Source organism: Panicum virgatum, chromosome 6K, assembly GCF_016808335.1.
Source record: "Panicum virgatum strain AP13 chromosome 6K, P.virgatum_v5, whole genome shotgun sequence".
NCBI classification, from domain to species: Eukaryota; Viridiplantae; Streptophyta; class Magnoliopsida; order Poales; family Poaceae; genus Panicum; species Panicum virgatum.
The window spans coordinates 5,162,887-5,185,566 of record NC_053141.1 but is presented as its reverse complement, the minus strand read 5'-3'; the positions used below and the strand labels follow the sequence as shown (position 1 = coordinate 5,185,566).

Below are 22,680 nucleotides of genomic sequence, written 5' to 3'. Positions count from 1 at the left end.
CCTCCAGATCTAAGAGCTCCAGCAGGCCCGATCGTCGTCGCGGCGGGCGGCAGCAGGGACGACGACCTGATCGATCATCGTCTCATCGATCGCCTCCACGGCACGGCGCGGCATACTGATAGCTGTTGCTTCCTCACGGCGGTGGTGCACGGATTGGAATGGCGTCGCACGGTGACGGCGACCACGAGGAGTCCCTCTCTTTTCTCCTTCTTTTTCCTCTTTTCTTTCGATTTTTCTTTTAATTTTCCATAGATGCTCCCGTCATTTATACTTGATACACATCGTGCATGGCTGGCTCATCACTGCAGGAAGACAAGAATTGCGGTGCCTAGGTGCACGACCCCGGCGTGGCGGCGTAGACGTTAGGGAAGAAGAGCCGGCGCGTTGAGTCTCTCCCTGACACTATTCTTGCGTACCGGCTGACAGAATTAAAACTTAGTCCGGACTAAATTTTAGATGAGTAAACATCAGGTAACTAAGTTTTAGTCCATATCTAGATCCATGGACTTTAGATAGAATATACATAGAAATAAAGGAATATCTTTTTTTTAACCTTTGGATTATATAGTAGTTGTGCCTACATGTGCATACCGAGGGTTAGTTTGGTCTTTTCGCAATTCGCATGTTGGTTTAGTCCAAATTAAATAGGTCTTGAGACTAATGGACTAAACTTTAGTTGTGAGAGCATCTCTACCAATAGCTCTTAAATTAGACCCACTAAATACTAAATATGGGTTGCCACTATTTTTAGAGGCCTTCAACTTTGGTTCAACTTCAGTAATAACTTTCAATTCTAACACATAATAGAGGGCTCCCTAAAGATCCTTTAGAAATAAAGGGTGGAGGGGTAAATTTAGAGGTCTCTCCAAATAGAGGGTTAAGTGAGGGTCTGTTGGAGTGTGTCTTTTTAGTTTAACTCTCTAAACTTAAGATATAAAGTTGTTTAGAAGATATGCTGGAGCTGCTCTAATGGAACTAAATTTTAGTCTACATTTTGGTCCACCAATTTGGACTAATAGACTAACTTTAGTTCATGGATGCAAATGGGGCCTTAACCGCGTGAAAAAGAAACTAATGTGCGCGTGCCTTGACGAATGTAATTACCTGATGAGATGAGGATAGTGAGGGTGGCAACTTAATTTCCTGATTCAGATCGATAAATTTCTTTTCCTTATATGCGTGTCAGCATCATTTCCTTAGCTGCGTATGTGTATTCGGATTCAAATACATCGGCCCATCTTTCATGAAACTTATTGTATCGGCCCAAACATTTTCCGGGTGGATGTTGGCCCAAAACATGAGAAACAATAAATTCATGGCTAGAGCCCGGCCCAATGCAGAGCCCAGCCCAGAATGTACAAGTGCTGACGATTAACGAAGCCGGCCGGCCTTTTGTCCTTTGCTCCGTCGCTCCATGCGATGGCGACCAGCCGGCCGGCCATGCCGTCCTTCTCCACCAGCTGTCCTCCGTCAACGGCGGAGCAGGCAAGAGTGCCAGCTACCTCGCAGCATCTTCTGAGCTTCCTGCCCCGACGCGCAACGTGGCCGGCGGCTTCAGAAGGGCGCCGCCCATCCTCTTCGGAGACGGTGGCAACTCTTCACATCTCAGGCAGCTAGAGGCCGTCCAAATGAGCGAGAGCGAGGCTCCTACTCCTACCTCGGCGGCGTTGGCAGCAGCAGCGCCGCCGGCGTCGCCGTCCCTGCCGGACGACGAGGACATCCTCCGGATGATCCTCCTGCGCCTCCCGCCGCTCCCCTCCTCCCTCCCGCTCGCCTCCCTCGTCACCAAGCTCTGGCGCCGCGCCGTCTCCGACCCCGGCTTCCGCCGCCGCTTCCGCGCCCACCACAAGGCTCCTCCGCTGCTCGGATTCTTCTTCCACAACTTCAACCTGCGAAGCTCGTGGCACGTCTTCACCCCCACTCTGGGCGCCCCCGACCGCATCCCGTCCGCGCGCTTCGCCTGCCCCAGCAAGGGCTCCTTCCTCGGCTGCCGCCACGGCCTCGCCCTCCTCAAGGCCGGCTCCACGGCCGTCGTCTGGGACCCCGTCACCGGCCGCCGGACCTCCGTCGACTTCCCGCCGGAGCTCACCCTCAACCGCAACGTCACAGCCTACCACGGCGCCGTCCTCGGGGATCCCGCCGGCTCCGGCGGCTTCAGATTCAGACTGATCATGGTATCCTACGGCGTCTTCGAGGGGACCCTCCGCGCGTCCATCTACGACTCAGATTCTGGAAATTGGGGCGAGATCATCTCGACGGCGGCCTTCTCCGACTGCTTCAAGCCCGGCGTCCTGGTCGGGAACAAGCTCTACTGGCTAATCCGCCACCGCAGCGGCGGGTTCCTCGAGCTCGACGTGGATCGCCGGAGCCTGGCCGTGATCCGGCTGTCCGAGGACATCCCTCTTCCCGACGGCGCCCATGTCCAGGCTCTGCGGACGCGGGATGGAGGGCTTGGCCTCGCAGTCGTGGCGAAGCGGAGGATGCAGCTCTGGGGGAGCACCGCCATCTCCGGCGATGTGGTCAGAGGGGTGCTGCAGAAAACCGTTGATCTGGAGCAGCTCCTCTCGCTGCCATTGCCGTCAACGGACGCGCACGAATCATCCGTCGTGGGGTACGATGAGGACACCAACACGATCTTCGTCTGGACGAGCGTGGGTGTCTTCATGATCCAGCTCGAGTCGATGGAGTTCACCAAAGTTTCTGAAGACACCTGCATCCGTGGCTATTATCCCTTCGCGAGTTTCTACACTCCTGGTAATTAGTTGTAGCTCGTCTTCACTTTTCACACATTGCAGAAGAAATGCTGTTCCTTTAATTTGCAACCAGTCGAGATGTTTAACTATTCGTTTCAACTTTTTCTGTTTCTTTCTGCTTCTAAATATAGTGATGTATTCAGTGCTTTGATTCTGCTTCATAAATCTGTAGTGGCAAGTTGCATCTTTCATATATATACCGGTGTTTTTACTTTTACTAGGTTAGAACTATACATACAAGGCTATATATGATTGAACTTTTGTAGAGAGTCTTTGCTTATAGTGATGTTTTCACTTTTACTGGGTTTGAAATTTATATATAACGATATGTCATATATATCTTTTACAAGCCCAATCTAGGCAGTCATGCTTCTTCATTTCAATGAAGATTCTGAATTTGTACCCTACATTAATCAGGAATAATAAGTGGAATAATGTTCGCTGCAGAGTGGTTCTGGCCATTATATTATTTTGGATCTGCTTAATCACCTTATTTCTAACTCTGTAATAAAAAACTATTAATTTGAGTTTACATTAATATTTGGCAGTAGCCTTACACATTTATCCACAACAATGTATGTGTTAGGAAAAATATTAATGCCATCTAATTGACAATTTATTAGATCGGAATATAATGATACAACAGATTGCCATTTTTCTAAGTTTATATGGAGGCAACTCACATTGCCTTTGGACTAGATAGTGCCTCCAAGTTGTGCAGTGGCGGAGCCAGAATTCTAGAGTTGGGTATTCCCAGTTTCTAACTCAAAAAAAAATTAATGGACAGTAAAAAATTTTGTGAGGTTACCATGCTTGTCACTTTGCCACGCAAAAAATTCTGGAGTTGGGTGATGTTTTCAAATCAATTGATTTCTTTTCCATTTTACAACTTTCTCAGTTCTACATAAAAAAATACGCTGATTCTATGATTGTTTGAAGGAAGAGAATGTACATATTACAGAAAAGGGTATACACATAGTCGCATAGAGGATTGATGCAATGCAATGATGTGCTCACCCGGCCGGGCGTCAGCTCTCCACCGCCCGCCGGTGGGCCGCTCGGCGCCTCGGCCCTCGCAGCCTGGCCACGGCCAGCCGCCATCGGCCGGCCTCCCAGCCTCCCCACGAGCCCTCAGGATTTAGGGATTTGGGGGATTGGGGAACGATCGAGCAGCAGCAGTGCGGCAGGATCGCCTCGCAGGGGTAGGGAGAAAGGAGAGAGAGAGAGGCGTGGGGGGATGCTGGGCTGTCGGGCTGGTGGGGTGTGCGGCTGTGTATGGGCCAGTTGTTCCATTTGGATGGCTGTGGATCGCTGGGATATATTTAACACAAGAAACAAGCCCAGCTTTATATGTATATGTGTATAAATTTGAAGTATACTTAATTTTTTCTCAAAAAAATAGGGTATTCCTGGGAATACCCAGGCATCACTGTAGCTCCGCCCTTGAAGTTGTGTGTATGTGTGTGTGTGTTCAACATATTTGATCTGATTGGCAATGTGCAATGATTTAAAAAAAAAGCTCTAGTACTTCTGGACCGTTGCTCTTTGTTAGGCGATATGGTTTAAGTTGAAACATGATCATTAATTAATAAATCATTGGATATGCAGATTCCTGATTGGGGAGCACACTGGCTCAAACTCTGGGCAATGCCACGGCAAGCTGAGGAAGATGGAGGCAATTAGGTTGGTGTGCCATTTGAAGAACAGAATTGGATGGTATTAGTAGTGCTGTTGTACACTCGAACTTGTGTGGGCTTTCTTCATCGCTTTGCATTGGTCTAGTGCACGAGCACTGTTTTGTTTGATTTTTTCATAATAATAAATCAGATATGTCTCTTCCGAGGCAGAGATGGGGACAATATTCTTTTCCACCACAAAGAAAATATAATAGCACTAGCCTCACAAATGCATAGAGTTGAGAAATAATGGCAATCCAGGATGGGACTCTTACGACCAAATAACGGAACGAATTCTATATTAACTTACTTCCTCCATCCAGAGTGCAATTCTAAAATTTTCAGATAGATTATTGGTGCCGTGAAAAGACTCGCATGTCCTCATTTGTGTGCCACATGCGGTTAGTTTTGGCATGCAATTCAAATTCGACCACTTAATTAGATAGATAGTTGAGATCCGATCTCTAGAATTGCATTTTTTTTGAATTTTTTCTAAACGCCGAATTGCATTTTTCATAGGACGGAGCGAGTAAGTACTCACAAAAAAAATTATTGACCAGCTTAGCTTTAATTTGGGTGCGTTGCCACTGCCCACTGGGCAGTGCACACTGAAGAAGCCCACGCTGGCCATTGAAAATAAAATCCATTTGCTTCAGGGCCCACGATAGTATGGGCCTACGAGACCACAGGCCCAGCATACGTGGAAATGGGTGGGGGAAGAGGGCTTTCGGCCGTCACACCCACGAGCGCGGCCTATTCTACGGCCCACGAGCAGTTCCAAACAGGTAGGTGACGGGTGAGCCGAGCAACCTCCGTCCGGGTCCGGGGGTCAGTGTGCTCAGTTCCCCTACGACGGTGGTCTCCGGATGGCAGGGATCCCTCGTCTACCTCGTGCCTAGCCGCATTGGACAACTGCTGCTCCGGCCAGCCGTCCTGCCGGCAAGGCTCCGAAGTTTCGCCTTGTAACTTTTACCGGTTGAAAGGTTAAGCAATCAATCGTCCCATGCTACATGATATTTTGGTTTATTATTACTGTATTAAGTATAAACTGATGCTGCACCTGTGTATATATATGATCCTGATATCTGATTTACCATTGAAAATTTTTACGACGAACTCTAGAATTTTCAGGTGGGCGGAGTTGCTCTGGATGGAACCCTGGAGGAACAGTGCTCAGTGGTTCTCTAGAATTCAGAGACCTACAATGGAATCGAATAGCTCTTGTAAATTCTGCAGGTAGTTCCAAAACTCAACATGCCAAATAGCGGCAATACATTACAGTTTTTCTGCATAATAATAGTCGGGCCCTCCGTTTAATTTTTGTAGCACAACAAACATACCATTGTAATTTGTTCATGACATAGTGAGATGTGACTAAACAAATTCTTCAATGAGAATCATTGAGATCAGCTAAGAGCTGAAGGATAGAAGTACACTTATGTACAAATTACAATTGAAGTAAACAGAAAAGGAGGAAAATTCAGAACTGTTCATCTGTTCTAACTTCTAAGTAAACGATGGAAATTAGCACTGTTTATTGTGCATCTAATCTTTCCACTTTACCATGAACTCTAAGAACTTTGATGTATGTACATTGTGGTCGTATCAGCTTGCTCTGAGAGTCACTTGCTCCCTGCAAAAACATGTTGTTTCTTAGAACGATAGAGCATATAAGAGTACTATATATTCAGAATTTTTCAGATACAGATTTCTGAATTCCCCCCACCTTTTGGTAACTACAGCTTAATTGTAATATAGGCTCCAGTTCCAGCTATAGCACCCATAGGTGTTGCCACCATGTATATCCAAATCTGGGTGTACCTTCCTGTTGCAACTGCCGGACCAAGTGTACGTGCAGGATTCATTGATGCTCCTGTTGATGGCCTGCTCAGGAGATTATCAAACAAAATTAGAATTTACCTTCCTCAAGGTTCAGGTACACAAGAACTCTGCTTATCTATTTCTTTTTCTGAACCATTGCATATGTACATAAGGATTGGACATACCCTGCTACAAGAGCATTCATCATGATTGTTGCCCCAACTGCCACTGCTATCAGCTCTTTCACCTAGTTTGGTGAGAAGATCATTAGCTTTATATAATGGGACGAAGGGTAACAAGTCTAAAAGATCTAAAGGAACATAAAACTTACAGCATGGGGGTCAGTGGCGAGAGCGGTGATGATGAACAGAAGCACAAATGTCGTGATGAACTCAAGGAAGAAAGCTTCTGTGGTGCCAACCTTTGGTATGGTGGCAATCCCAGGGTTCACTGGATGATAGATGCCCTTGACACTGAAGGAAGCAGCAATGGAGCCCAGAATTTGTGCAGTTATGTAAGGTAGGAGGTGAGCAAGTGGGAGGTGGCCAAACACAGTCATGGCGATGCTAACTGCCGGGTTCAGGTGGCAGCCGGATATGTGTATGAGGGACAGTACTAGAACCGTGACGGCTAAACCTGCAGATGTTGCGATGCCGAGCAGGCTCTCAACTCCGTCATGCTGCTCATTCATGACTATGGTGGAAAGCACAGTGAAGATCAGTATGAATGTGCCTAGGAACTCATCAATCACCTGCAACAACAATAACACATCAAGGTTAAAATTACATCAGAAAAAGAAAACTGAAAGATAACTATCAGTCATATATAAACTGTTAAGGTTTTGTAACTGTACCTTCTTGATGAGAGGAACTGCTTTTTATCTTCGGTAAGCCTTGATTCCATAGGTGATAATGAGTTGCATGAGCATCAGAGGATTCGGCGGGATCATCATGTGGATGTGAGCTGACACTGCCGGCATCGAGCAACTCAAATGGCATGACCTTGGAGCTTGCAGCCCTTGGGGAAATGACGATGGAAATCCTATTGCTCTCACTTGTCCCCATAGGAGGGACTGTAACTGCAGCCACATCCATGCCGCGCTTTTTTTTTTTGAAACAAACCGGCAGGAGAGCTGCCCGCTATATTAAAAAGAAGGGTGCCTGATAGGCAAGAACAAAAAAGTTAGCACAGAACAAAGCTCAAGCACAGGTCTTCGTAAAAGAAGAAAACCGGCCGGCCAAAACAAAGAAATCAAAGAAAGAAACAGACTCCAGCTAAGCCAAGAGCGTAGCCAAGTGCTTGGCGCCCGCCGCCATCCAGTTACTCGCTTGGTCCTTGATCCTTGAGATCACCCTCGGGTATGGCGTTTCTTTGTGCTTGAAAATTCTTGCATTGCGTTCTAGCCAAATCTCCCAAATCACCAACATGATGAGGCTCATCACTGCAGGCAGACAAGAACTACGGCGCGCTGCGGTGCACGACTCCGGACATTAGGGAAGAAGAGTCGGCGCGTTGACTCTCTCCCTGACACTAGTATCATCCTTGCGTATAGCTGACAGCAGCTGCTTAGATGGGTTGTGGGGATTAATGGATGGATCTTTTTTTTTAAAATACACAGTACAAAATTCATTTGTATACACATACACAGCTAAGAAAATGCACCGTGCCAGGATAAGATCTTCGTCGATTGCTGAATGCCTGCCTGCGTGATCTGTGCAGAGATGCCGGAGACCGAAAGACACATCAACTAGGAAATGATGCCGACATATCTAAAGGGGGGAAAATCATCTGAATAAGGAAATTATAAGTTGCCACCCTCATGATTCTCCTCTCATCAGGTAAGTACTTGTTGACAACCAAAATTGGCACGGCTGTGCAGGACCGGTCAGACCTGTCCCTAAAACCGGTCAGACCGGTTTTGTCAAGTTGTTCAAAAGACAAAATGGACTTCACCATTACGTAGATCTCGTCGAGACGATCAAAATGCATATATGGAACGTCCGATTTGAATTTTAGATGAAAGAGATATAGCTTCGGGAAGTTCTGCACCCCGGTCAGACCGGTCGGACTGGTTCGTAGGGGCGGTCAGACCGGTTTTTGCTGTCAAATCCGAGTTAGGAGTTGTAATTTGACACAAAATTAACTAGGATTTCGACTCCTAATGGGATAAAACCATCACTCCCTATAAATATAAAGGGTCACGGCCGATTGTGGAGATCCAACCCAATCGAATCTATCAAATACATCTACTCTTTATCGTCTTTACCTTTTTCCTTTACCCTAGCATTTCCAATCCCTAACATGCTATTCTTCCTTCGTCTTCATGGCGTTTGAAGACGCCCTAGCTGGCCTGCCGAGCCTAGGGCAACCCTACGCGCGCTTGCCCCGACGGGGTCCCTCCCGGGTGAGCGTTTGTCGGATCGTCGTCGTTCTACACGGCGACCGGTCTGACCGGTTCCTCTAACCGGTCTGACCGATCCACGCAGGAGGTGCTGCAAGGAGCCCCTCCTCGCGCCGCGCGATCTAGCGCGTTCGTGTGTTGACCCCGAATAGGCGTCAACACAAATTGGCGACTCCGCTGGGGACGAAAATCAGGTTATCATGGCCGATTTGTCAAATCCTAGAAATATGGAGATGCGTGATAAGCTACTCGAGGAGTATAAGCGAGAACACAACGGGGCAGTCAAAAGGTTATTCTTGTCCTGCTGCCAGTCAAGGTGATAAACAAGTGGCAAATACCATCCACCATTGAAGTATTGATGGAGATGCGATCCTCAGGTAATTTATCTGATATTGGATCTGGTATTATTAAAGATTTGATTGATAAAAAAATAGTTCAATTCAAGCTCCTATTATTCAAAAGTCGGTTGTTGAAAAGTCGGCTAACAATCCTTGCAAAAGTTTGACTGATTTTGCTGGTCAAGATACAATTCGGCCGTCTCAAGCCGAAATTGTCGAACCAAATTCCTCTAGCAAGTATACAGAAACTAATTCTAGTATTTCTATGCTTGGGGGGCAATAAAACAAAGGCAAAGGCGCCGGTTATACCGGTTCTCCAACCAGTCTAACCGTCTCTCCCAGGGTTTCGCAAAATAAATCAAAGCCAAAGATGGTTAAGCCCAAAAAACCCGAGATTGGTATTTGAAAAACTGTTGAATCCAAAAGCCGTCATAAGCATGAAGAAAAAAAGTCGAAGCCAAATAAGAAGCTTCCGGCTAAATCCTCAAAACAAAAGCATATCAAACATGCTAGTCGGGCTAAAAATTCCAAGCAACCAAAATCGGTTCCAAAACAGAAACCCTATAATCAGAATCGGCAATGGAATTATGCTCCTATGTTAATGCCGTTTCCGTCATATGGATTCCCTATGAATATGCAATGGGGTGCTGATTTCAGTTTGCCTTATTCTTGTGCACCATGATTTCATAATTCATATATGTCGTATCTCCCTACGTATTTGTGCCCAAATTATATTACCTATAGGGAGCCGGCAATTAGTAAGTCATCACCTACAAATAATGGCTGTTTTGATCCTAAAAATCGGCCTGTGCAGAAAAAAAAGGTGATCAAACAAGTCTACTATGTCAAAAGGGATGGTAGATTAAATAATAATTCAGATTTGACACTAAATAAAGAAAAGCCGATTGTTGAAGAGCAATCGGATAGCTCAATTGGTAAAATTGTCCCCAATGATGATTATGGTTCATACAATATAGTCAAAAATGTTTAAGTTCGGCCCCAGGGGGGAGGCAACATAAGAGCAAGCATATCGGTTTTGATAGGACCGGTCTAGCCGGTTCGTCCGAACGGTCCGACTGGTCTGAACCTAGGAATTCTGGTGGTGCAAAAAATAGAACCAAGCCGACCTTTGAGGAGTTTCTGAATAAATACAAGAATATATCTGAACAAATACAAAGCAATCAATTGGAAGGCGAACTAAGAAGGAATTCTTCACCACCAAGATCAAAAAAGCATCAACGGTCATTGTATTGGTCTTCATCATTTATTCCGTCGATGCATGTGCCATGGAATGCATATTCAGGTATACCCAACTATAATTCATGGTTTTGGTATAATCTTTGGTTGCCATGTTATGACTATCAATTTCGTACTTATGCCTTACTATGGAGCCATGATTTGAGTAATCGGCCGCATTGGCCGTTGTAGGATTTCTGGTATTACACATGCTAAGGAATTTGAAAGCCGAAACAGTTTGTTGCTCTTAAGTCATAAATTGTTATATTGGCTAGTTTTCTTATTTCGGCTATATTAGCATGCATAATAAGTATAGAGAAGAAATATATGGCCGATGTTTTATTCATCATCGCCCTTAGACAATTTTGGTCCAGATGAGTGTTTTTTGGCACGCAAGCTTTGCCAAAGAATAGGGGGGCATATGTTGACGACCAATATTGGCACGGCTGTGCAGGACCGGTCAGACCTGTCCCAAAATCCGGTCAGACCGGTTTTTTCAAGTTGCTCAAAAGACAAAAAGGACCTCACCATTGCATAGATCTTGTCAAGATGATCAAAATGCATATATGGAACGTCCGATTTGGACTTCGGATGAGAGAGATATTGCTTCGGGAAGTTCTCCACCACGGTCAGACCGGTCCGACCGGTTTGTAGGGGCGGTCAGACTAGTTTTTTGCTGTGAAATTCGAGTTAAGAGTTGTAATTTGACACGAAATTAACTAGAGTTTCGATTTCTAATGGGATAGGACCATCCCTCCCTATAAATATAAAGGGTCACGACAGATTGAGGAGATCCAACCCAATCGAATCTATCAAATACATCTATTTTTTATTGTCTTTACATTTTCCCTTTACGCTAGCTTTTCCAACCCCCAACATGATGTTCTTCCTTCGTCTCCATGGCGTTTGAAGACGCCCTTGCTGGCCTGCCGAGCCTAGGGCAATCCTACGCGTGCTTGCCCCGACGGGGTCCCTCCCGGGTGAGCGTTCGTCAGATCGTCGTCATTTTGCACGGCGACCGGTCTGACCGGTTCCTCTAACCAGTCTGTCCGCTCCACATAGGAGGTGCTGCAAGGAGACCCTCCTCGTGCCGCGCAATCTAGCGCGTTCGTGTGTTGACCCCGAATAGGCGTCAACGGTACTTTCGACAAGGCATGCGCGCATTAGTTTTTTTTTTCTTTGGCACGCGTTAAGGCTCTCCATGAACTAGACCATAGATGATCCAAATAGATAGACTAAAGTTTAGTTTCATTGTAACTTAAATTTTTTCCATTAGCGAAAAGGTTTGCAGCCCAATGGTTACAAGAGCTCAGTAGCGCTTTATGTCCTGGGTTCGATTTCCCGTGAGAGTGAATATTCTAGAATTAACAGTGTTGTGCATTTAGTGGTTGACAACGTTCCTGTTGACAGTAAGGCGTCTCTGCTAATTTCATCAATCTAAAGAATTTGTCGATTCAGTCTTCGAAAATGCTCATAGAGTATATGATCTGCGTATATATGTTCATAGGGGTGTGTGTACGTACGTTGTGAGTGTCAAAGTTGCTAGATTTTGTTGTAAACAACGAGTGGTTTTTGTGGTCTTTAAAGTATCGTGTGGCGATGACATTTGCAGCTATCTCTTCCCCTTGTTGTTGGTGCTTTTCCGATGCATTATTCAAGCCGACAATCGTTTTAAAAAGACGACAACATAACTCTTCGATACAATTTTATTTTTTTATATCATTTTGTGTCACCTTGTCATTTTTTTATAACACTAATTATTTTCTTTGATATGAATCAGATATGAGACACCTTTCTTGCATCTTTCTAAAAAAACATTCGACCGAATTTTGTCTCAAAATTAAAAGCTCAAAGTTTAGAAGGATCCAAAAACATCGGCACACCTTTCATGAAACTTATTGTTTTGGCCCAAATATTTTCTGGGCAGATATTGGCCCAAAACATGAGAAACAGTAAATTCGTGGTTAGAGACTAGCCCAATCCAGAGCCCAGCCCAGAATGTACAAGTCCTGATGATTAACGAAGCTGGCCTGCTTTTGTCCTTTCCTCTTTCCTCCCTCGCTCCATGCGATTAGGGCCGGGCATTCGGTTACCCGAAATTTTCGGGTCGGGTAGTTCGGGTTTTAAGAATTTCGGGTTTCCAAAAATGATACCCGAAATCAGTTGGAAAAAAGAAGAACCCGAAAATTCGGGTACCCGAAAATTCGGGTTCGGGTTCGGGTTTTACCCGAATTATCCGAAATTCTGGAACTCCACATATGCAATATAAAATCAAATCAAATACACCCAACCATACATCCAGTTCACACATCCAAACTGACAGTTCAAACAAAATTAACTAACACTTCACACGTCCAAACCGTGACAGTTCACACTTCACATATCACAATTAATAAACATAGTTTTGAAGCACACAAATCAAATCATAGATGAAAAAACAAATCATTTCGGGTTGTTCGGGTATTTCGGGTACCGTGGCCCAATACCCGAACTACCTGTATTAATTTCGGGTACCGTGGGTTGGAACCCGAATTAGGGTTCGGGTTTTTCGGGTTCGGACTTTTCGGGTTCGGGCTCGGGTTTTTCGGGTTCGGATATCGGGTATCGGGTTTTCTGCCCAGCCATACATGCGATGATGGCGACATGCCGGCCGGCCGGCCATATGCCGTCCTTCTCCACCAGCTGTCCTCAGTCAACGGCGGAGCAGGCAAGAGAGCCATCCACCTCGCAGCATCTTCTGAGCTTCCTGCCCCGACGCGCAAGTTGGCCGGCGGCTTCAGGGGCGCCGCCCATCCTCATCGGAGACGGTGGCAACTCTTCACATCTCAGGCAGGCAGGCCGTTCACCAAATGACCGAGGCTCCTACTCCTACCTCGGCGGCGTTGGCAGCAGCGCCGCCGCCGGCGGCGTCGTCCCTGCTGGACGACAAGGACATCCTCGGGATGATCCTCATGCGCCTCCCGCCGCTCCCCTCCTCCCTCCCGCGCGCCTCCCTCGTCAGCAAGCTCTGGTGCCGCGCCGTCTCCGACCCCGGCTTCCGCCGCCGCTTCCGCACCCACCACAAGACCCCGCCGCTGCTCGGATTCTTCTCCCACAACTTCGACGGCAGCCTGCAGAGGCCACGGCGGCACGTCTTCACCCCCACCCTGGGCGCACCCGACCGCATCCCCCCGGCGCGCTTCGCCTGCCCCGGCAAGGGGCAAGGGCTCCTTCCTCGGCTGCCGCCACGGCCTCGCCCTCCTCAAGGCCGGCTCCACCGCCGTCGTCTGGGACCCCGTCACCGGCCGCCGGACCTCCGTCGACTTCCCGCCGGAGCTCACCGTCAACCGCAACGTCACAATCTACCACGGCGCCGTCCTCAGGGACGATGATGATCCCGCCGCCGGCTGCTCCTCCACCTCCAGCGCCGCCGCCTTCAGATTCAGACTCATCTTGATATCCTACGCCGTCTTCGAGGGGATTCTCCGCGCGTCCATCTACGACTCGGATTCCGGAAATTGGGGCGAGATCATCTCGACGGCGGCCTACTCTGACTGCTTCAAGCCCGGCGTCCTGGTCGGGAGCAAGCTCTATTGGCTGATCCGCCACCGCAGCGGCGGGTTCCTCGAGCTCGACGTGGACCGCCGGAGCTTGGCCGTGATCCGGATGTCCGAGGACATCCCCGTTCCCGACGGCGCCCATGTCCAGGCTCTGCGGACGCGGGACGGAGGGCTCGGCCTCGCTGTCGTGTCGAGGCGGAGGATGCAGCTCTGGGGGAGCACCGCCATCTCCGGCGATGTGGTCGGAGGGGTGCTGCAGAAGACCGTCGATCTCGAGCAGCTCCTCTCGCTGGGCCCGTCGACGAGCGCGCACGAATCGTCTGTCGTGGGGTACGACGAGGACACCAACACGATCTTCGTCTGGACGAGCATGGGCGTCTTCATGATCCAGCTCGATTCGATGGAGTTCGCCAAAGTTTCTGAAGACACCTGCATCCGTGGCTACTATCCCTTCGCGAGTTTCTACACTCCTGGTAATTAATAGTAGCTCGTCTTCACTTTAACTTTCACATTGCATTCCATTAATTTGCAACCAGTTGAGCTGTTTAACTATTCGCTGCAACTTTCTTTTTTCTGTTTCTTTCTCAAGTTGGTCAACTAGTAGCTTTTGTTTTGCTTTACTGATTTTTTGTCTCTTTCTAAGATAACACTTGTCTGATCTATTGAGTGTTTTGATTCTGCTTCTTCTAAATCATAAATCTGCAGTGTGGCAAGTTTGCATGTTTCCTATACACAGTGATGTTTTTACTTTTACTAGCAGTGCCTCCAAGTAGTGTGTTCAACATATTTGATCTGATTAGCAATGTGCAATGATGAAAAAAAAAGACTCTAGTACTTGTGGACTTTTGCTAGCTCTTTGTTAGGCAATATGGTTTAAGGAAACATGATCATTAATAAACCATTGGATATGCAGGTTCCTGATTTTTAGATTAAGGAAATTATACGGTCTTAGAACATTCACAAGTGAATGTGCAGGTTCCTGATTGGCAAGCACACTGGCTCGCTCAAACTCTGGGGCTCTGGTCAATGCCACGGCAAGCTGAGGAAGATGGAGGCAATTGGGTTGGTGTGCCATATGAACAGAATTGGATGGCATTTGTAATGCTGTACACTCAAAACTCATATGGGCTTCCTTCATCGCTTTGCATTGGTCTACTGCATTAGCACTGTTTTGTTTGATTTTTTTTCGTAATAATATATCAGCCATGTCTCTTCTGAGGCTGAGATGGGGACAATATTCTTTTCCACTAGAAAAAAGAAAGGGAATTTTATGTTTTTGCCCTCATTGTGGATGTTAATGGTGATTTTGCCCTTGCTTTTTTAGACTTTGCGATTTTACTCGTCCTTTTTTGAAACTGAAGTCTCCGTTTGCTCCTACTTTAAACTCTGTTAGTTGGAGAGATATTAAAAGAATAAAAAGAATTAAGAAATCTTCTTAAAGCAATAGAAAAAGATCAAACTACCCTCGCATCTTTCTTCCTCCCCCTCCAGCCGCACCCCTTATCCATTTGTTTCTTGCCAAACCTTGGTCAGGGGTGGAACAGCAGAAGCCGGAAGGGCAGGGGGGGGGGATTCCCGCGGAGGGTACTGGGCTACGGCGGGCGGGGCCCCGTGGGCCATGAGAACCTTCCTCGATAGTGATTGGCGGGCTCCCAGGAGTGGACGCGCGCGGGATCTCGCCCCCGGGAGCGGACGGCGGGGCGACCCAGGTGCAGGCGCGCGCGAGGCGCCCCTAGCCCCTGCACGGCCATGCAGCGGCGCCGGCGCAAGGCGGCCCCCTGCACGGATTGAAGATTTCTAGGAGCAGGGTACCGTGGAGTGGGTTATCTGAACCTCGAGATCTGTACAGGAGGGATCGATGTCAGATTGTGGTGTGGTGTACATACAGAGACATTTGAATACGTATAGCATACGTTGGGTTATGTACATGTACAGACTAATAAATAGCGCACCAGCCTGTCTCTCTCAGAAATTCAAAATCATTTGAAATAGCTACTACAACACTCCTGTCTCTCTCTCCTTTCCTCCTCCTCGCTCTTGGTGATGGCGGCGGCGGCGCTTGCCTCCTGGCCAGATCCGCTATTTCTGGGACCAGACCCAGGCATAGATGAGGCAGATCTGGGCGGCCTACCACCGGATCTGGCGGCAGCACGGCGCAGCGAACTACATGGCAGCCTTGCCGTGGAGGGAGCGGCACTAGCGGTAGCGCTGCCCTGATGAGGCGGCGAGAAGGTGTCGTGGCTGATGCGGCCGATCTGACCTGTGCCTCCGCCATCTCGCCACGGACCAGATCTCCGCTGCCTCGCCACGGAACAGATCGCCGCCTCGCCTTGGATAAGATCTTCGTCGACTCGCGTCGGTCTCCGCCTCTCCACCCCCCTGCCCACGGCGCTGCGCGTGGCGGCGACGCGCCACCGCGGCCTGCGGAGCCATGTACGGCGGCGGGGCACGGAAATGGGGCCGCGCGCGGGGGCGGGGCGTGGCTGCGGGACACGACCGTCGGGGCGGCGTGCGACTGCGGCCGGCGGGGCAACACGCGGGGGCGGGGCGCGCCCGCGCCGGCTGAGCGGCATGTGGCGTCGGAGCCACACCGCAGATACGCACAAGGCCGGCCGAGCTCAAGGATGATCGAGCGCTGCCGACGCAGATCCGCACGAGGATAGCGAGCTCGCACATGGCGGAGGAGGACGACACGTGCGGCAGCGCGTGGAGGAGGACTCGCGCGGCAGCGCTTGGAGGAGGACGAGGCGCGCAGCGGCGCACCAAGATGGCAAGGAACGGTTCGGCGCGCGCGCTCTGGCACTGCTCGCCGTCGGCGCGCTGGCATTCCAGCCGCGCCGCACCGTGTCCAGCGGCTGCAATTCCGTAGCTCAGTGGAAGCTGGAGCTCCGGTGACGCCGTGGACAGCAGGACCCCCCTTGCAGCGGGGAGGTCCTCGCACTGCAGCAGGTACAACGCCGCCCTCATGATGTCCTCCGCCTCGCACCGGCCCGACCATCTCGTTCATGTCTCTCTCCACAATCCGCATGTGCTCCTCGATGCTCCTCTCGGGAAACCACCGCGCCATGGTGGCCATCGCGCTGGCATTCCGACCACGCCACTCCATGTCTGGCATCGCCTACCGCGCCTGCTGTCACGACCTCCGCTTGCACAGGAGTCACATGTGGTATAATTCTAGTCCCAGGAGGCTGGTACACACATTTCGACAGAATGAATCATTGCCGTTCGTATGGCCGCGGTTTATGAATTTCAATCCAAAATAAAAGCAGAATAGAAAGAAAGCTACCTAGTGCTAAAGTTAAAACAACATTGATGAAGCACTCAGCATCGTGATGTCCCACGCCACAGGCAAGTCGGGTGCGGACGCGACGACTATGGGTAGACTTCTCTGGCGATCTGTAAACGCAGGTGAAAGGACCGTGATGTCGCCTAGAGGGGGGGTGAATAGGCGCACCTACAAATTTTCACTCAAATGCAGCGGATTAAATTCATTGTCTGCCAAACCCAGAACTTCCGGGTTTGCAAATCCGGAACTTGGCAAGACAGCAGGTGAACTCAGAACTTCCGAGTTTTGCAACCCAGAACTTCCGAGTTTACTCAGAGCAGAGTGAACACAATAAATCTAGTACGAGTAAATGGATACAAGTTTAACCCCCCAAATGTAGAGTATGCTCAGTGAAGCTCCTTGGGCAGATCCACAAAGTTCCTGCACACAAATATGCTACCAAACAAGTAGATCAACCAAAATCACAAAACTCACAAAGAGTGCAAAGAAAAAGTAGAACAGCGGAGACACAAGGATTTGTTTCACCGAAGTTCAGATTCACCGCGTTCACCACGTGTGAATCCTAGTCTCCGTTGAGGCACCCAAGAAGAACACTTTCTTCTTGAGCTATCTAGCCTCGCCTTAGTAACCCGAGTTACTAAGGGTTCTTTCTCGATGTAGAGGTGGTACAAACTTCCCGAGGCACGCCACAACCTTTGGGTGCTCACGGGTAACACCTAGCCATCTAGGAGCCACGCTCCAAGAGTAACAAATGTGAAACACACGATTTCGGCTAAGCTCAAGTGCTCAAGGTTTGCTGTGCTCTTTTGTGCTATCTAGCAATCTCTCTCTCTCGAACCCAACTCAAGGATATTACAAGAATCACACAATCTCACAAAGAGAGGTTGGGGAGAGCTCAACTATGGCTACCAAGCTTCTTGGGACGACCAGTAAGCAATAGAACAAAGCCTGAAACAGCAGCCCACCAAGAAAGGGGCTAAGGGGTATAAATAGCTGATCCCAAAGAAACTAGCCGTTATGTGACAATTAGAACCCGGAACTTTCGGATTCCACAACCCAGAACTTCTGGGTTTTCAAACTAACTAGCCATTAGTGTCACGTGTGCCAAATCCGGAACTTCCGGATTACCAAACCCAGAACTTCCAGGTTGGCCCTGGTAGACAGGTAAAATTGTGCACGTGAGGCTTTCTGTGTCTCTCTCAACTTTCTTAGGTTACTTGAGCACTGAGACTAAATCAAAGACCATTGTGGTGCATCCCTCTTGATAGTACGGCATACCTATACTCAAGATCAAAGATAAATTACAATTCAACTCCTTGAGCTTCTCATTTGTATCTCATGCCGTGCTTCGATCAAACTCAAACTAAGGATTGCATCCAATCTTGCTTCTTTACTTTGAGCACATCTCTTCCTTGAGCTAGTGACTTGAACCTTTATCATTGAATGAAATCCACTTATAGTTCAAATCACCATCTTCACAATATAATTCTAGAAAGATTTGATACTTTGCCAATATGAACACCATACATGACCAAGATTCCTCAAGTTGAATCCAAAGATCATTTCTTCGCCCTAGCATTGGTCCTTCGGCGCAACCCAATTGCCCTTCTCCAAGCTTAGTCCCTCGAAACGCTTTCCCGAATTCCAACTCTTCATCCTTGCATCACATAGAGCTTCATATACGCTTGTATCACATTTAAATCAACAATAAAATCCAACTTTGATTCACAAGTCATTTTTCTTCTCTAATGAATGACACCTTTCAATATGAAATTCTTCTTGTCTCTTAAAATTCTTGGACTTGATCATTATCGCTTTCTTTGCTCACGCCAAGCCACCGCTTCCGTAGGCTCTTGAAACTCGCCTTTCGATCTCATCCATTTATTCACAAGAGCCCTCTTGAACTCACATTGACTTGTGACATTAGAATAAAAACCATTTCTTCAATTGATTTTGATCATCAGCAAGCCTTCTAATTTGAGACCTCATATATGGATTAAACCATACTCCTTTTTACTTTCCATGCTTGCTAGATCAACATATATCATATACATTTCTTATAACAAGCTTCTCCAAATTTGAGACTATGCAAATGTCTCATTCACAATACCTTTGCTTGTCAATATTTTCTCATTTAATTATATCATAACACATGTCTTGTTGTATGAGCCTTTTTTTATTGACCATTAATCCATCTCTTCACATAGATAATTAATATGATGATTAATTCCTGCTCAAATACTCAATAAGATGGTTAGTCCTTTAATCGTGGTGTCAATCAATCCACCAAAACCCACTAGGTGCCTAGATGGTCATTCAGCAGGCAAGGGTGAGTACAAAAGTACTCAGCAAGTCCAACCCCGCCCTACGGAGGGGGATAAAAGTTCATGCATAATGGAGTACAAGGAATTGGCTTAGGTTTATTTTGCGAAAAGCAGATTTTTACCCATGCAAGGTTAAGTTTGTAAAGGCGTTTTAGCAAAAGAGTAATATAATCATATTTATGAGTATATATAAAAAGAAGTGAGTCCAAATTTTAATGCTACCAGACACTCCGTCCACAGTAGCCCACGGCACGCTTGCCGGACATTTCCAAAATCAGACCCAAATCCTATTTTATCAAAAAGATTTTAAAAGCTCTAAAACTGGCTGTCTAGTTCAAGCGCTCTTGACCGTGAGCACGGCTATTCAAATAGTTTTACACTATGCAGAGGTTGTACACTTTATCCATACGACATATTTCGCTTTGATGCCAGCGCATAGCTAACGCGCATATACACAATTCCTTAGATGTGTCGGCAAGCTAACATGACAAAGCCGTTACATCAACCGGACCCAAAATATGCTACACGACAGACTGTAGGAGTGCCTCGCCTCCATACATCGGACCGTGTTAGCTACCCCAACACCGACGAGCTCCTCGAACACTCGGGCGGTAGCATCCTCTCGGGCCGACTGACTTAATAAGCTAAGACCAGTGCCCATTTAGTCGTATGATTGCACTGTAATACCTGACTAGAATCCTGTCAATTACTGGTCCTTAATTGAGACAAGGCGGATAACTATAAGACCGAACCACACAGACTCGAGTCAAATATCTAGTAGTCCCACACATGGACCTTATTCCGCCCCAACTCTGGGTAATCACCACCACCATCATCATGTTCATTATACTTTATAAATTCAACTCACACCTTTTAAAACAACCATCCCATTTTTCTCATTTGTAAATAATTGCATTTGATAAAAAACAATGAGTAATATTGCATAAATAAATCCTAAGCATGCTAGTATTATTTATCAAGGCATTCATCTAAACAGAGCTAATCATGTTTAGTGATAAATCTTAGGTTGTCAAGGAATAATCAGGATTTAAATAATAGCAAGGTATGGCATTTCAATTGGGTATTTAACTACAGCAAGCAGTAAAATATTTCGAGGTCTCATATACCAATTGAATGCACTTTTAAATAGGCTTCTACGGGTGGTGTTTAAAAACTGGGATAAATATGATCAAAAGGGAAAAGGTTGGACTTGCCTTCGCTCAACAAACGAGTAGTTCAACTCGCGGTACACGTTTCGATCTCCAGCTCACGGTACTAGTCCTCGTGCTCGCGGTACGTACTCCGGGCTTGTGCTTGCGGTACGAACTTCTTATTTCGCGGCACCGGACTCCAGGCTTCTTCTTGTCGTCGTTCGCGATCTCTCAGTGACTACTACCCGGCACAACTCAAACAAACAAAGCATCCATAAATATAAACTGAACTCCAAAAACTATAAAACTAACAAAGATAGTTAAAGCTTGATTTTAGATAACTTTAGGAAGAAGAATCGGGCCAGATAGCACACAGTGCTTACCAAGAGCACGATGAGCTCGTCAGGATGAGAAAGCGACGAGCAAATTGCTCTGGCGGAAAAGATAGGGTAAGTGAGCTCAGGTTGGTCGGAAATGAGTTGGGAGTGATGGAGGAGCTACGCGAATGCGCCTTTTATAGACCAAGAGGAGGCAGTGGCCGACAGCGGCGTGACGGGGTACTGGTGCGAGAACAGAGGCAACGCTGTAGCGAGGAGCGGCGTTGCCGACACACACACGACAAGATGGCAAAGCTCAATTCGGACTTTCTTTAGTATTGTTGCTATGCATGATCTTGAGCTTGAGCAGTTAGATGTGAAGACTGCATTTTTGCATGGAGAGCTTGAGGAGGAAATTTACATGGATCAGCCAGAAGGATTCATAGTGCCAAGCAAAGAGAATTATGTTTGCAAATTAAAGAAGTCATTGTATGGTTTGAAACAGTCTCCTCGTCAGTGGTATAAGAGGTTTGATTCATTAATGTTGTTACATGGTTTTAAAAGATCTGAATATGATAGCTGTGTTTACATTAAGATTGTTGAGGAATCACCTATATACTTGCTGTTATATGTTGATGACATGCTTATTGCTACCAAGAGCAGAAAAGAAATCACTACAGTAAAGAAATTGTTGAGTAGTGAATTTGATATGAAGGATCTTGGTGTTGCTAAGAAAATTCTAGGTATGGAGATTACTAGAGACAGAAAATCTGGTTTATTATTTCTTAGTCAGCATAATTACATTAACAAGGTTCTTCAGCGTTTCAATATGCATGATTCAAAGCCAGTTAGTACTCCTATTGCACCTCACTTTAAATTGTCAGCTGCTCAGTGCCCTAGTTCTGAGGAGGATGTTGAATACATGTCAAAATTCCCATATTCTAGTGCTGTTGGTTCTCTGATGTATGCCATGGTTTACTCTCGCCCAGATTTATCATATGCTATGAGTTTGGTTAGCAGATACATGTCTAATCCTGGTAAAGAACACTGGAAGGCAGTTCAGTGGATTTTCAGGTACCTCAGAGGAACAGCAGATTCTTGTTTGAAGTTTGAGAGAACTGATCAGGGACTCATTGGTTATGTGGATTCAGATTATGCTGCTGATTTGGATAGGCGCAGGTCACTCACAGGTTATGTGTTCACTGTTAGCAGTTGTGCTGTGAGTTGGAAGGCTACTTTGCAGCCTGTTGTTGCTATGTCTACCACAGAAGAAGAATATATGGCTATTGCTGAAGCGTGCAAGGAGGCAGTTTGGCTGAAAGGTTTGTTTGCTGAGTTGTGTGGAGTTGGTTCTTGTATTGATCTATTCTGTGACAGTCAAAGTGCTATTTGCCTCACTAAAGATCAGATGTTTCATGAAAGGACAAAGCATATTGATGTCAAGTACCATTATGTTCGTGATGTTATTTCACAAGGTAAATTGAAGGTATGCAAGATCAGTACTCATGATAATCCAGCTGATATGATGACTAAACCAGTTCCTGTAGCTAAGTTTGAGCTTTGCTCAAGCTTAGTTGGTTTGACAGTTTAGCCAGAGAGGCTATTTGGCGCCAGATGTTCTGTTCTTTGTTGTGTTCTGGTGATGATTTTGATATGCTACAAGAATGAATTTGTCTCAAGGTGGAGTATGTTATATTGTGATCCAAATTCTGATGGGAGATTGTTGGAATTTGGGCTTGGCCCATTAAGGCCCATGTGGTGCAAACTTTTAATCCCACATTGCTAGTAGAAGTTGAGGAGACCACGTGACTCTCCTATATATCTAACCCATAGGCTTC

General features: G+C 46.9%; 1 protein-coding gene and 2 pseudogenes across 1 annotated transcript; 2 read left to right on the top strand and 1 right to left on the bottom strand.

Moving 5' to 3' along the window:
• Nucleotides 1-1,334: 1,334 nt before the first annotated feature.
• Nucleotides 1,335-4,601, top strand: LOC120713159. The gene is made up of 2 exons (XM_039999166.1): nucleotides 1,335-2,754; nucleotides 4,362-4,601. The coding sequence occupies exons 1-2, from the start codon at nucleotides 1,335-1,337 to the stop codon at nucleotides 4,367-4,369; spliced, it is 1,428 nt and encodes a 475-aa protein (XP_039855100.1). The 3' UTR covers nucleotides 4,370-4,601.
• A 1,114-nt stretch (nucleotides 4,602-5,715) lies between these two features.
• Nucleotides 5,716-9,805, bottom strand: LOC120711398 (annotated as a pseudogene).
• A 3,053-nt stretch (nucleotides 9,806-12,858) lies between these two features.
• Nucleotides 12,859-15,049, top strand: LOC120711397 (annotated as a pseudogene).
• The last annotated feature ends 7,631 nt before the right edge of the window (nucleotides 15,050-22,680 follow it).

What these genes read in the sequence shown, in the direction of transcription:
- LOC120713159 (XM_039999166.1), top strand. Translation starts at nt 1,335, where the DNA reads ATGCAGAGCCCAGCCCAGAATGTACAAGTGCTGACGATTAACGAAGCC.